This window comes from Eptatretus burgeri, chromosome 3 (assembly GCF_056783735.1).
Source record: "Eptatretus burgeri isolate ZD-2024b chromosome 3, Ebu_testis_v1, whole genome shotgun sequence".
In the NCBI taxonomy this organism is placed as follows: domain Eukaryota; kingdom Metazoa; phylum Chordata; class Myxini; order Myxiniformes; family Myxinidae; genus Eptatretus; species Eptatretus burgeri.
In genome coordinates, this window is record NC_140963.1 from 89074328 (window position 1) to 89090387 (window position 16060).

Here is a 16060-nt window from a genome sequence, read left to right on the forward strand (position 1 = left end):
ACGTGTGTAAGCGTCCACATATCGTGTGTAAAACTTATCCCCATCGCATGCGGAACGTGTGTCATACGCCGAGTACGTCGTAAAATTTTGAACATGTTTAAAATTTCTTGACGTACTCTACTTACTACGACGTATGATAGCGTGCTTTAGCGTTCTACTCACGTATACCAAACTTACTCATACCGTATTTGACGTGCCCCAACGTTTTAGACACATTTTTCTTAGGTCGGCATACGCTGGCAAGATCGCCAAGGTGTGACCGCGATGTTGACACTTCCATTTCTACGGCAGTTATGATTCGAATCGTTGTGCGTCAGCCTTTTAATAGGCTACGTCACGACATCGTCGGCGATGCGTGCAACGCGCTATGCCTGAGTTAGACTATCGTTGGGCATCGGTTGTGTAGGCCGACAACAGGTTCAGCATTCGTTGGTATAAGTTATCTATAACACAACGAAACGTTCTGTGTCCATTACTAATATGTTATGCATACGACCAACTCGTTATGAATACGTCCGAATCTTAAAAAAAAAAAACATCAAAAGTTCAACGTCAGCCAGCGTTTTACATACATTTTAATACGTTGCCATCGCTGGCTAAAACGTCAAGGTGTGACCGGGCCTTTAGATCAGTTATGACTATAAGTAATTGTGTAGTTAGATTTACCCACCGTTGTTTAGAGGGGTTTTCGTGTTCACAGGGCTGCGATCCTTTGAGATAGCCGTTTTTCTTTTGCTGTCGTTATTTTGGACCAATCATCCCCCAACAACCAAATCGCCACCACCAATAACACCCCCAAACAACTACACCGAACCACCACCACCTTCGCCTCTTTACCTCCATAACTCCACCCCGCAAACATCGCTTCACCGCCATTCTCAAACGACGCCCGCCAGCAACCAAATCACCACCACCAACACCCTTCCCAAACCACCGCAGCAAACTCCCACCACCTTCGCCTTTCTACCAAACATCAGGCCATGGGTTGTGAATGGGTTCCTTTCGCCTCGAAAAACGGATCAGGAATGATTCACGCCCACTTTTCTTCCATCCAATGGCTGAGCATCAGGTGGTGTAGCCCCGCCTCCGAACCCGCTGTGATCCACAAATTTGCATATGCACTCCTCCCCCGGCCTATATAAGCGCGAGCACGGCGCAGTGAGCGGCAGTCAAGTCGGGTTGGTGGAGTGGCAGTAAAGTGGGAGCAGTGGAGTGGCAGCAGCAGTGTGGCAGTGAGTCGGCAGTCAAGTCAGGTCTGGAGCGTCGGCAGAGTGTGGCAGTAGCAGTGTGTGTCGGCAGAGCAATGAGTCGGCAGTCAAGTCGGGTCGAGAGTGTGGCAGTAGCAGTGTGTGTTGGCAGAGCAGTGAGTCGGCAGTCAAGTCGGGTCTGGAGAGTGGCAGTCTGGAGTCGGTGGAGAACAGCCGGAGCTCGAAGAGGCCGACGGCGGCAGTGTCGGTGGGGCAGAGTCGGGACACGGAGCTCGAAGCGGACGGGAAAGGCAAACGGGGGCCGATCGAAGGAGAGAGCTCACCGGCCACGCCAGAGGCACGAAGCCAGGCGCAGCTACGCTGACATCGCGGCTTGCCTGCCATCGCACCACGAGGACGCGGGTAAGACCCTTCGGTCTCGTGGACCTGGCCGCTCATCCAGGTTCCACGCACATTTGGTCCACAAACCTGTCTGCCACCCTTACCTTTGAGGGTGGCTTTTTCCTTTGCTTTTGTGTAAATGCATGTGGTGGCGCCGTCTTATAAGTCGAATTGTCTAGTGTGCGTGTGAAATATAGACTTCATTTGGTTGTAACTCTGCCTTTGCTTGCTTTCATTGTATACGTGCCTGAATTACTGTATGGCTGTAAAATACGTGCTTGTCTGAGTGTGCAATTAATGTGCTTGTTAAACTGTTCCCCGTTTCGTTGCGTCCTTTCCCTTGTTTGAAAGTTCCATCTTGCATCACGGAAATAATTGGTAGAGGGGTGTAAGCACCCGGTAAATAATCACGTCTATCAGGGCCGGCGATAACACCGCTCGGTTATCATTGAAGCACGGAACGGACCGCTTAAGCGGTTCGTGTCCTAGGCCGGCCAGTGGCGAGGTACGATCGCCCGGTTAACTACCCGCGCAGGTACTTAGGTAGGTCGAGTTTGGCAAACAACCCTATCTTGCGCGGGTGGCCGATTGGCACGATTGTGGTGGGGTCGAAAGACCCACCCATGACTAGCTCCTGGCAGTAGTTCCAAGGAGGGTCACGACTGAATTGTCCGTTCCGGTGGGCGACGCGGTCGCAATTTGAGTTCCGTGGCCGATCGCACGCTGGGCGGACCGAAATTCGTAACAATACTTTCATAAATTATTCACGTTTTTATTGCCGCACATACATGTGTGTTACGGAGCCATTACAGGACCCCAACAGGATGGAAGAAATCAGTAATTTCCTTTTGTTCAGCGACAGAGATTACAAGTTCATTCAGGTGTATCCTGAGTTTTGAAATGGCAGTAATATCTTCCTCGTTCGTATTACGGTTGCTCTCTCTGTACCTCGTGACTTGTTCCAAGGCGCTCCTTGCTTCCAATGCGCTAGGAACCGTGGATACTTCTTCAGGCGCATCTGGTTCCTCGGTATCCTCGTCATGAATGGTAGTCACAAGATCGACAATTTCATCATCTGTAAGAACCTCGGTTGGTTCTAGATTATCATTGACATGATCGAATTCTTCTGGTGTTATCAGCACGGCTCTATCTATGTTGAAATGTTCAGCGATCTGTTTGAAAATGTTCCTCGGATACGTAGTGCTGGTGGCGGTCGAAGAAAAGGACGTTGTCGCAGGATCGAACCAATTGTCCGGGATGATGCCAGTGTGTTTGAAACAGTTCTTGATGGTTTCGGGTTTTACTTCATCCCAAGCCATCTTGGAGAAGCGAATAACGTCGCTCAGTTCCAGCTTCGGTTCTCGATTTTCGTCAATCGCATCCACCAAATGCTGTCGTTGATATCTTCCATAATGCTGCTTGAAATTGTTTATGACACCGGCATCCATGGGCTGGAGATGCGACGTCGTGTTAGGCGGCAGGAAATGCACTTTCATATTAGTGAGACCGACTTGGCCCTTCTCGTTCTCGGACATTATATGAGATGGCGCATTATCTACCAACATCAGCACATGGCGGTTCGCTATTCGCATTTTCTTCTCGAAATTGCGCAGCCAATCGTGGAACACTAAGCTGGTCATCCACGACTTTTTGTTGTTGCGGTAATCGCAATACAAGTCATGCTTGAATCCCTTGAAGCACCTGGGATTAGCACTTTTCCCGATGACTAGTAAACGGGACTTATCACTACCGTCAGCGTTGCTGCAAACAGCTAGCGATATTCGAGCTTTTGCTTTCTTAGTTCCCCTCGAATACTCCCCCGTAGTGAGAGATCGGTCAGGCAGCATATGGTAGAACAGGCCCATTTCATCCATGTTGTAGACATCACGAGGCTGGTCATCTTTCAGCACACCCTTTGCCTGTGTTCTACCAGCACTCACTAAATCCTGGCACACACGAGCACTTTCACCGCATAACTTCCGACATGATATACCATGGCGCATTTTGAAGCGATTCATCCAACCATTCGAGTAATGGAAGTCGACAATTTCCAGCTTTCCTCCAAAAAACATGGCTTTCGTCCTCAGTATAGCTTCAGTTAGTGGAATGGTTTTAGCACGTGCTGAGCTAAACCAAAGAAAGAGCGCTTGTTCCATATTCGAATGTTTGCCACCGACTTGACGCATCATATACGCGTCCAGCGATTTGTTCAGCCATTGGTCTGACTGTTTTATCACGTCACCGATTGTCCTCCTCTTCACGGGCTTTCCCCATTTCGCTGCGAAGAAATTGGCAATGTCTTGTTGAGATTTTGATGGAAAACTCTTAGAGTACTCACAGATTTCTCTCTTCTCTTTCACCGTCAAACACTGATGGTCCCTTTTTATTTCCACTCTACATGAGCCATGCTGTTTCAAACTTTTTTTAGAAACCACTAATCCACTAAGCACTGTGAGATCCACAATACACACTGGAGATAGCGCTGCAAATGCCACGAAAGCATAAGCAAAATTAGATTTCACAATACTCGACCGGATGTGTACTGCCACAGGCTCATTAGTACATTTCTCCACGGAAGCGAGAAATTTCCTGATGACTCATCACTGGCGGATGTCACGGGCGGATAAGCGGGGTAATTTTGCAGGGATTTCCATTACTACATACGTCGGGCAGACCTGGCGGATAGCGGATAGCGGAGTGGCGGATGAGCGGGGGAATTTGCTAAGCTTTTAGCTCGGATGTTCGGTTCCTGAGCAAATCACGGCGGATAGCGAGGGTGGCGGATAAGAGGGGGGGGGGCGGATAAGCGGGGTAATACTGTGTATATATATATATATATATATATATATATATATATATATATATATATATATATATATATATACACATGTATATAATATGTACGAGCATGACCCGCGCTCTGCGCGACATGTTGGGGTGGGTGTGTTTGAGAAAGGAACTGATGCAGAGTATCAGTAGTAATTTTACTTTAATGCTGTAAGTGGAATACGATTTCACTGTTTCAGAACCATTTTATTTACGTTTTTTGTGCCATGCACCTCATATGGTCTTTGAGATAATGTAAGCCGAATATCACGTTACTCGAGCGCAGAACAAAGTCGAAGATAGCGCGACACGAAACCACAAACTCGGAAATAATATATAAGATGTATGTATTTATATATGTCAGGACATCCCATCTAACAGTGATGCTTGGCCAATGATATTAAATGCCAACACATTGGCAATTCCATCATAAAGTTGTATGTGCCAATGTGTTGTCATTTAATATAATAATTGACCAAAAACAACTGCAAGTTGGGATGCACTCAACTTTACCCCACTCATTTCACATATGCACGTTTAGTCAAGTTTCAAATCCCCTGCATAGGTTGAATATATAATTTATCACCACAGTAGTCCAAACAGACTTTGGATTTCAACCAATCATTTTGGTTGTTCCAGGTTTTGAATAGCAAGGTTACAAATGCAGACATTTAAATCACAATAATAATAAGTAAACTTCATACCATCCTTTTAGGCATCACCCCGTAGTCTTTCATTATTTAATGGGTGTGCAACTTCCATTTTGCTTGATGAAAGTGATGTACCTTTTGACAACTGTGACATTATGGAGCTGGAATTTCACATACCATACTGTTTAATGACTGGTACTCGATGGAGAGGGTTTGCAATAAACTTCGCAACTCTGTAACCTCAGAACGACTCGCCTCCAGGGCCTCACAACTCTTCATCATCTGGGGAACTGCCATCTTACACTGCAGGTAGCATCGTGCAAAGAAAGGCAGAAACATAAATCGTCAATGACTTTTCATAATAGTCACTGAATAGCCGTTACTGCCAAGATGCAGCAAGTTATTGCTGATCTAAGATGGCGATTTCGTTTAGCATTTCATCATCACTATCCACCATGCCCTATGTCCTATGCAGAACATTGATGTTGCCGAAGCAGTTATGAAGAGGCGACAATATTGGTCGGGTTGCCACTTCGACTTAAAAACCAGGAAAGGAATTTGGAATATGTTCAGGGTGCCGGTAATAGCCAAGCTGTTTGGGTTGGGGTTGGAGTTAGGGTTTTTTCACGAACTCTTCACAAAGGACACCATTGGATCTATAATGTCCACAAACTATTGCTGGCAGACATGATGTCCTGTTTAACGTCCTTCTGAGGGATCGCACAAACATTGATGAATCTCACTGCCTGTGAAACACTGGGATGACAGTTTATAGCTGGGTTGGGATTCAAACCCAAGCTACACAGCTTTGAGGTGACTGTGTGTACATCTAGTCCATCCTGCCAGCCCTGTTTTACCCAAACCATTTACCCAAACATTTCTCGAAGTCTCTTCAACTGTCCTGTTTTGTGTTGGTTTTCTTACCTTTGCAGGTACCTGTGGGGCTGACTCGATGGCCTGGAGATATGCACACTCGCCTCTAAGCTCTCGAGCATGGGTCGAAATCCCGACCCACCTATAAAATGTCATCCCGATGTTTCACATGCAGAGTGATTCGTCAATGTATGTGCTATCCCTTGGATGGATGTTACATTGGCGTCCCTTCTACTTGCATTTGTTAGTGAACGATAGAGATCTCATTGTGTCCTTTGCCAACAGTAGGTGAGATATCACCAGCACCATGGCCAAATTCCTACCCAAACGAGCAGAGTGCACTGCATTAGTGGGACAGCTGCACCCTCAGCCCTTTGCTGCATATGAAAGAAGAACAAGGTACATAAGGATGTACAACTTACTCATTGAAGTTTGTCAATCTGGAAATGCGGCCAACTGAATATGATTTGGAAAAAAGTGGATTTTTTTTTTCATCTTCATTCATGATCAGTTATGAATTTCCACTATGATATTGTTTCACAAGGCATCAATTATGGCTTTCTTCGGCAGATGATTAACACTCATGGAAGAGTGAGGTGACAGATGGTAATGAAGCCACAAACTGACAGTGCGACTGGTTCCAAATATGGACAAAACAAATAAGGAAATTAACGAACGGTAAAAGAGGAGATAGGCGGGGAGGTAACACACTAAACTGTAAGTAAGAGGTTTATGTTAAATATGGTTAATGGGGGTAACAATGGATTGCAGGTTAGAATTAAGGATGATGTAATATTACGGTGCCCCACTTGCTTGAAGCCTTTGAAGGGAAGAGTGCAGTCGAACCACCTCCAGAAGAAAGTTCCACAAATGGGTGAAAAGAGGAACAAATTAATTGAGGTGTACACTGAACTGGGATAATGAGGGTGAAACTGTGATCACTGAAGAGGGGTTAAATTGAGGAATGTGCACATCTTGGAGGAGCTGAGGAGGGTTGAAGAGATATTAAGAGAGCAGAGGAGGCTAGAGCATATGAGAGGTGGTTAAAAACAACTAAATCAGAGTCCACGATCTTGTCTGTGATGTGAGAACAGCAAGTCTATCTTTCTAATACTGTCTTATCCCCCTCTTTCCCATTGTAATGCTTCCATATTTTTTGCATTAATATTCATCATCATGCATGCATTCAAACCTGGCAGCCCTATTCAGAGATAATGTGAAGTTGTGAGCAAAGGAAAGTCCACACACCTTTGATTGATATTCTTCTTCAGCCTCCTGTTGGTTCTTTTTCACAATTTCTTCATATTTGTTGCGAACTCCATTCAGGATCTCATTCAAATTGATCCCCTTTACAGCATCCACTTCAACTGACATACCATCACTTAGTCCTTTGCTCAGTTTTTCTTTTTCCTGATCAAAAAGTATGAAGCCATGGTCAGGTAAGATTTGAACAAGCAATTTATTTTTTACGATTTATTTTATAATATTCCTTGAAAGTTTTGTACAAATACTATATCGGCGAATTGGTTGTCTACTCACTCATTTTGCCTACCTCCTTATGCTGTCTCCGCATGGACTCCAGATCACTGCGCAGGCATTCCAGGTGCGTCTCCAGTTCTGAACATGACAGGTTTATGTCATTAGTCTGGCTGCGGAGTGAAGCGATATCTCCCTCCACTGCCTGATACAGATCATTCTCAGTTTCCCACCTACACATGCGACATGGGAAGATTGAAATGCAGAGTACGGTTATGGTCCACCACAAGAAGTTTACCATCTGTGATGAGAAAATTCAAGTGTGCAACCAGTGAAGAACAGCTCGTTATATGACATTACACATGTTAAAGCTTGTTGTACTCACTCCATTGGTCAAGGAGAGTTTCAAACACTCAGTGATATCAGCAGGTTCAAAGCCATAAATAAATCAGGACCTGATTTTTCTTCTTCTTTAACGGCCACAATCATGCCCTAATTCTTGTGGGGTTTTGGCAGGGGGAAGTTATTAGCCCAAGTCTTTCACGAATTGGCTGGCGAGGCTCGACACTCGATGGAGTCGTTCTGGCAGGAATTTGTAATTTGTTCATGGTGCCGGCGATAGCTCACCCACGCTTCATGGATGACACAATGTGATCTTTAACATCCAGCAACAAATGCCGACAGATGGGACACCCAGTTTAACATCCATCCGAGGAATGGCACACGCACATTGATGAATCACCCTTCCTGTGAAACACCAGACTGACAATTTATTGCTGCGTTGGCATTCAAACCCGATTCAAACCCAAGTTAGACAACTCAGATGCAAGTGTGCGTATCTCGAGGTTATACTGCCAGCTTAAATCAGGACCTGAAGAACAGCACAGAAATAAATCAGCAATACCAAATGGAAACAAGAGTGAGAATTGCTTTGCAATACATGTCCCCTATGGGAGATAAAAAATTCGTTTGCATTTAACGCACGCTCGAGCCAATGCTGGTACCAAAATGAAGAAGAAGAAACTTCCAACCAATGATGCTTGGGTCTATTCTGCAAAATTTAAGGAAAAACAAGTTTATTTACTGATATATTTTGTAAAACTAGAAACCAATAAAGATAACTAGGATACCAAACCGGAGATAAAAATTTAGTTTGCTTTAACACCTACTGTGTTTCGTTTCCTTTCCAGGCATTGCCTCTTTCATATTAAAAATAGCCTGATGTACACACTGTACATGAAGCAAAAACATGCGAACAACTTGTGTACATATACAGTATAATACATCGTGGTTATGTACCTAGTCTCATTCCAATTGCACTCGGCCATGGGTCAACACAGCGTGAAAATGTTAGTGTTTGGTGCAAGTTATTTAGAAGCTTGCCATTCATTTAATATGTGTACTCGGATGCTGATATTTGGCATGGAGGTTCCTTTGGGGTATATTATATATTGATGTAGTGAAGAAGAAATTTAAAAACAATTTCAATTTTTATTTTTATTTTTGACCTGTTTTGAACTTAACTTTTTTGTAGCACATCAACGTTAAACTTTTTTTCCTTTCTAATATTTTTTATCTACCACACTATTTTTTACTGATTATAATATACAAATACATATATTTGTTTAAAATTATTTGAATCAGACTTCACTGCAATGCTTTATAAAAAATATTATTAGACTAGTCTTTTAAAAACGATAAATGTATAAACAGGCGAGCATTGGGTGGCTTTGACACCAACTCTCTGGTATTGGGGTAGAGTCAGGCCAGCTGTCCAGTCAATGGGTGTAAAGCAGTGGGTGGAGTCAAGGCAGCTGAACACTGGTCCATGTATATGTGATATTATCTCAAAGTCTAAAAAGGCATAACTCCGTGAAAAATTGATGAAACACCCTGAAACTCGAACTTGTTCTGCAACTTATCTATCTATAATTCCAGCAATGTGTGTGTGTGTGTGTGTGTGTGTGTGTGTGTGTGTGTGTGTGTGTGTGTGTGTGTGTGTGTGTGTGTGTGTGTGTGTGTGTGTGTGTGTGTGTGTGTGTGTGTGACCGCTGTTTCTCGACAACCACTGGTCCGATCTAATTGAAACTTGCCAGATATATTGCTGGGGATCTGAGGATGTGCCTTTTCAAGGTTTGATATTAATCGGACAAGTGCTTCCCAAATTATGGCCATTTATTTACCAAACCAATGACAAGACACGTTGTTGCGTGGGCGTGGCCGATGGGGAAGGGAAGCTCAGTCGCGTTCCCCATTACGGGTTACAGCGTACGGGCTTCCGGATAATGATGACTTCGTGTATTCTAATAATTTCTCGATTTCTTATGCGCATTTATAGATAAACACAATGCCCCAAGTTATGATCGTTTTCATATTAGATGGTGCATAAATTTCGGTAACATCAGAGTGCTGGAATGCTCCGAACCAGGAAGTAAATTTTTTTTCTCTCTCTTCTCTTCTCTTTTTGTTTTTCCTTGCCACGACATTGCGAAAAGGTAAAATACGTTGGCGCTAATTGAATAATTGGGTATTAAAACTAAATTGCGAATAATCGTAACTGCGAATAATATGCGAACTTCCGGGCCACGCACGTACGGGCACGCGAGAGCGAAGAAACGACCTGTGTGGTTGTTGTTTGTTGCTTGCGGTTTGAATATTTATTTATTATTATCATTTTTTTTATTTTTTACGGGCACGTACTAGTCATAATAAATCCATGTACCAAGTTTCAGTTGAATGTGTTGAAGGGTATGGAAAAAAATGTCTGAAAAACCACCGGTGGGACGGATCGACAGACAGATGGAGATCAAACCTATAGTCCCACTCTGGTGAAAGTAGTAGGGGAGTAATAATGTTTGGGTATTAACCCAAAGTCTTTGTTGAAAAATTAGTTTAACCTTCTTTTGCATTGACTTTAAGGCCAGATATAATGTTTTCTGACTAGCCCCTGCAACGTGGTTTTTAAGACATTCAGGGAGGATGAAATGGCAGGGTTCTTCTCCAGGTGCTTCCAATCCCTGCAGGTGCGAGGCAAGAAGGATGAGGCATATACCTGAGTACTGCAGCTCAGTATCATGAAGTGGAATCCATGTCCTCTGGTAAGTGAGGATGTCTCAGTGAGGTATGCACTCCACCTGATGTCCACCAGGTCGTAGGAAGTGCAGTACATCAAGGCGAGATGGCTTTGGAGTCCTCAACTCTCCAAGGTGGGCGACAGAGTTCTACAAGCATGGCCATGACACTGCTGGTATGACCGTAGTTAATCCTCTCCTCTTATCCTGTTCTTCCATTCCCTTGATGTTTATCCCTCTGTCAGATCTACCTTGTGCTTCCATGAGCCTCCATTATGTAAAGAACCTCCACTCCAAAAAACCCCACAAAAAACAAAGGAAACACTTCTAGCATTTCACAAGGCATCAATGTGTGGGCTATCCTTTGGAAGGACGTTAAGCCAGAGTACCCGACTGCCAGCACTTGTCATTGGCACACGTTAAAGATCCCATGGTGTGATTTGTGAAGACAAGTTGAGTTATTGCTGATACTCTGAACAAATATTACAAATCCCTGTTTAAATTGTGGGCACCCAGTGGTCTGGTCTTTTTATTTTGTATTTACTGTTGAGGCTCATATAAGAGCTAACACACACAATGTACAACAAGGGAAGCAGGAGACAAGAGGAGCGGGAGTGGGAGGGACAAAACAGTGGGGAACAGACACATTAGGAGATCTGTGGAAGGGAGAGGGATGGGGTGGGGAACATGGGGAATAGAAGATGGGCATTACAGGGACTTTCAGGAAGGAAAGCTTGGAATTTGAAGGAGGTGGGTTTGGTGTGGATTAGTGGGAGTAGAAAAGATCATGGTTTTGGATGGGAGAAGATAAGAGATGGTGCTGAACAGCTGTTTTGCAGACCTGGAGGGAAGAGTGGAATTGAAGAGTGTGTGGGAGTTTGTTCCAAAGGTGGGAAAAAAGAGGAATGAAAACGTGAAGGTGAGCAGTGATTCGTGATTTTGGTAGTTTTACCAAAAGGGGGTTGCTGGCAAACCTTGAGCGCCCTGCGAAAATATGGAGGGTGGGGACATATCTCAGAAAGTACAGGGGGAGGGGGCGAGGCCAGAGAGAAGGCAGTAGAAGACAGAAAGATCCAGTTCTGAACATGACAGGTTTATGTCGTTAGTCTGGCTGCGGAGTGAAGCGATATCTCCCTCCACTGCCTGATACAGATCATTCTCAGCTTTATATAAGGCGATCTCTTGGATCCTCGCTGTAAAACGGACTTTCTGCCTGTGATGAGAGGGTGAGAGACCCAAAGATCATACCAATGATCCTAAATGCCTTGGTTTCTCCAGTGTGAAGCCGAGAAAGGTGAGAGGCAGGAGCACCAGCCCAGAGGGGAGAGTAGTATTCCATCAGGCTGCAGAAGAAAGCTTTGTATGTGGTCAGGAGCTCAGGTGTGCCAAGGAAGGACTTTGCATGATGGAAGATGCCCAGTCGGTGACTGGCTTTGGAGGCCAACTTGGAAATGTGGCTTTCCTAGGAAAGATCATGGCAGATAGTGAGACCCAGAAGATTGGATGAAAGGACTTCTTCAAGAGTATTGTTGAGAAAGTCGATGGGGGAGGTGGGGGGGGTCCAGATGGTCCTTTCGGAGAGACATAGTGAAAGTGAGAATGTGTGGTTTCTCAGGGTTGAAAGACATGTTCCACAGGTTGGACCAGCTTGTGATTTTACCCAGATCTGCAGAGAGTGAAGAGGCTGCTGCTTCCCGATCTGAGGGATGACAGGTGGTATGGCAGAGGGTGGAGTCATCAGCAAAGAGATGAAGAAGATTTTCCAGAGAGTCAGAGAGATCATTGATGAAAATCAGAAAAAGAACAGGGCCCAGAACACTGCCTTGAGGAACTCCAGCCTGGACAGGAAGAGGAGATGGGAGAACTTTATGAATAGTTTCAACACTCCATTAAGGGTTTCAACATTTTAAGGTTTCAACGCAATACCATTTCAAACAAATGTAGATCATTCCCACTGAGAGAGTTTTTGAAAGAGAAACAAACAGCATGACAAATAGTTTTCATCTTATCAGAATTGGCCAATGATTCATCCGTTTGTAAGGATGAATCATTAGGGGAGAATTCTCAACTAAAATGGATCATCGATCGAAATAGATCTTTACAGGACCATCCTCTCAATTTAAGGTGAACTACCACTTGGGGTTTCAAAAGGGTTGTTTGGGGTTTCCAGGTATACCTTTACAGTATATTTACAGTAATTGATGCTGAGACTTTACAGTGGGATCCTTTTGTTTGTGGGTAAAAACAAAACCGTTGGCTCTGACAGGAGAAGAAGTCTGCGAGCCATGAGTGGAGATGTCCTTGGATACCATATGAAGAGTTTGGTGAGCAGGGCAGGGTGCCAGACCATATCAATGGCACACGATATGTCAAAGGAGATTGCTCTGATCTCACGTCTGGCATTGAGAATCTCCATCCATTGTTGGGAGAGCAGAAGCAGCATATCCAGTGTAGAGTGACCTGGTCTGAATCGAAATTGATGATCGGAAATCAGGCCATTGGAGAAGAGGAAGAATTTAATGTCTGAAGCGATGATGAATTCCATTACCTTGCTGTTGATTCGAAGAAGGCTGATTGGTCTGTAGTTGCAGGGATCTGTTTTTGCACCTTTTTTTTTTTAATGCAGAGTGGTAATGTTTGCTGATTTCCAAGCAGAAGGCAGATGGCCTTGAGCAAATGAGAGGGTGAATACAACAGACAGAGGGTGAGCGAGAGCAGCAGAGCAGGTTTTTAGGACACGTGGGCTGATGCCATTTGAAACCGGTTGCAGAACCTGAGTCGAGGTTTGACAGCAAGCTCTTCACCTTGTCAGGAGAAAAGGACACAGAGTACAGGAATAGCTGGGTGCGATTGTGTAAGGTCGGTACAGAAAGCGATGGGTTTGGGACACAATATTTAGAAGCAAACACAGAGTTTAGGCATTCAGGCTTTTCATGTGCCGTGTCAGCTGTGCGGCCATTTGAGGTAAGGGAAGGAATGGAGGGGGAACATTTACCAGAAACAAACTTAACCAGATGCCACCAGGATTTGGAGGAGGGACACAGGTTTGAAAGTTCAGACTTGAGATTAGAAAGATGGCTTGTTGGATATACTGAGACCAGGTTACACTGCTTGATATCTCAGAATGTGGTCGCTATGCGGATTGCAGCTCCTATCCAGCTCGACTAAATTCATGACTCCCAGATGCTCGCATGCAATGTGTGCCAATAGCCTTCTTCAGCTACGAAGGGGATTCCATTCTTCAACTTTGAACACTTATTTATTTGTCTCCTGACTGGTGTGAGTCAAAAACAATTGGTTTGTGCTGTAAAAAAAATGAGAAATCTGCAATAGGGTAAGCATTTTGGAAGTCACCGCCAAGTTCACAGCTGTCAGAGCACAGACTCCATTCAGCCAGCTGTTTTGGCCTTTGTTATATCACGTATAGGTTGGTTTGCTCTCAAGAAAGAAATAAAAAAGAAAGAAAGAAAATAGATCATTCCCACTGAGGGAGTTTTTGAAATAGAAACAAACAGCATGACAAATAGTTTTCATCTTATCAGAATTGGCCAATGATTCATCCGTTTGTAAGGACGAATCATTAGGGGAGAATTCTCAACTAAAATGGATCATCGATCGAAATAGATCTTTACAGGACCATCCCCTCAATTTAAGGTGAACTACCACTTGGGGTTTCAAAAGGGTTGTTTGGGATTTCCAGGTATACCTTTATCGAGGGACCATTTTGTTCGTGAGTAAACAATTAGAGAGATAACACACAGATGAAAGGTCAAGAACAAAGGATGAAAATTGAAAGAATCAGAACTGATGACTCACTTTTGACGGAAATCACTCCCTGCAAACCGGTTGTTGTCGATTTCCAGTGACAAGCTTGTGTTCTCATTTATTGTGTCATTAATCTGTGATAGAAAGTCATGAATATAAGATGTCACTACATTATGCAGTTTAGAGCACTACGGTGGATGCAATTGCCTATATTGGATGTAAAAAGGACTTTCTGCACATTTGTTTGTACACTATGTAAAAAGTGGTGGACCGTGTGATTGTGAACTGCAGTTTTGGTGTACCCTCAGATACTCGTAGTGGTGTCGTGTGAATGGTACTCCATCCACGTGTGCCCACCTTCTGCCTCAGATCTTTGATGATCTGCTCATATCGGGTCCAGTCTGGCACGTTGGCCGCTCGTTGCTCCAACTCGACCTTAATGCTGGCCTCCATCTCTCCATTGATCTTCTCCAGGTAGCTAACACGCTCAAGGTAGACCCCGAGCCGCTCGTTCAGGTCTTTCAGCTGGGTCTGCTCATTCCCGAAGGTGGTGCCTCCTGGAGAGATGTGCATGTCATGCCTGCGGGCCCTCCCGTCTATGCTCATGGCGCGTCTTGGGGGTGCACTGGACGATGCAGCCATGGTTTCCAAGAGGTCAGAGGATTACAGTACCCTTGTATTTTTTACTGTGCTTCGATCTTGAGGTAATTCCCACAAAAGGTGAGCAATCACCATTCAACGCAGTAGCCTTTGTTTCAATGTCCTTCCCAGCAGCAATATATCGGCGTTGCAAAGGTATCGTGGGTGCGCTTTATATAGGGCGATCTCTTGGATCCTCGCTGCGGGTGCCATTGGCCAGAACCTGAGAGGTGATGGGGAGGGTGTTGGAGGCGGATCAACCTTTGGTCACGACCCACGGCATCCTGTAACCAACCTGTCGTGCTTGTGGTTGCCATAGCGACAGCTGGTTTCGGCGAATTCATTAGAAACTGAGCAGAACATGAAAGGACAACGATGATGCCCATTACAGTCACCTGTAATCGCTTTATGGGGCATTTGGCAACAGCACCAATTAATGCTGATCAAGAAAAGGCTCGAAAATGGAACTACGTTTAAGACCTAGACCAACAGAACAAGAGCACGACAAGACGTTGGTGGTTGTCCTGAAAGTTGGAATTATTTGGTCATCAACTTGTCGGTACAAATGCAGAGCATTCGTTAAGTTATTTGTAATTTCAGCCTTCTGCTCTGATTTGGTGTTAAGTTTGGTATTAGCAAGCTGTCCTCTAACGAGTAATCGCCCTTAAAAGCACCTTACGATCGCGGGCCCCCAAGTCATAAAAAGTTCTGGTGTTGATCCATGGTGCACAATTGTTACCGCACACCTGTCTTGTTCACCTTGGCGACAGCCATGGCAATGGAAAATCGTTCACACCTGCTGTTTCTGTGCTTTGTGTGAAGTAGGATTTTGTTGTTCATTTTACTCCTCACTGTTCCCTATTTATGGTGTTCGTGTAGTTATATCGTTCAAGGTGCCAGTTGCCAGCAATGTCTGGACAATCATGGGGTCTCGTGCAGTTTTTCCACCCACTGGACGTTGAGTGCCATTGAGTGTCTGTGTACGTCATAACCCAGGACTTATCCCAGCCATGTTTTTGGCTCTGCCATGGACCCTTGGTCTATGGTAGTTGATGGTGTGCGGAAGCCCCGACTTCGGGATTCTAAGGCATCGGAGCTCTGGTGAGGTTAGGAATTTGGAATTTCGCAAGTGTCCCAGCGGTAACTCACCTACTCTGCGCTTAAGAGATAA

General features: G+C 44.6%; 1 protein-coding gene across 2 annotated transcripts in view; it reads right to left on the minus strand.

Annotated features, from left to right (window-relative positions):
- LOC147030404 (keratin, type I cytoskeletal 20-like) overlaps nucleotides 1-15053 on the minus strand; it is a 33070-nt gene extending 18017 nt beyond the window's left edge. Inside the window, exons 1-5 of one of the 2 annotated variants that reach the window (XM_085874419.1) lie at nucleotides 14608-15051; nucleotides 14302-14384; nucleotides 7491-7647; nucleotides 7187-7348; nucleotides 5243-5368 (exon numbers count right to left, since the gene is read on the minus strand). In XM_085874419.1, coding sequence (XP_085730545.1) covers nucleotides 5243-5368; nucleotides 7187-7348; nucleotides 7491-7647; nucleotides 14302-14384; nucleotides 14608-14892 — 813 coding nt within the window. In that variant the 5' untranslated portion in view covers nucleotides 14893-15051. Of the gene's footprint in view, nucleotides 1-5242; nucleotides 5369-7186; nucleotides 7349-7490; nucleotides 7648-14301; nucleotides 14385-14607 lie in introns of both variants that reach the window. The other variant, XM_085874420.1, reaches the window with a different exon arrangement.
- Nucleotides 15054-16060: the final 1007 nt, after the last annotated feature.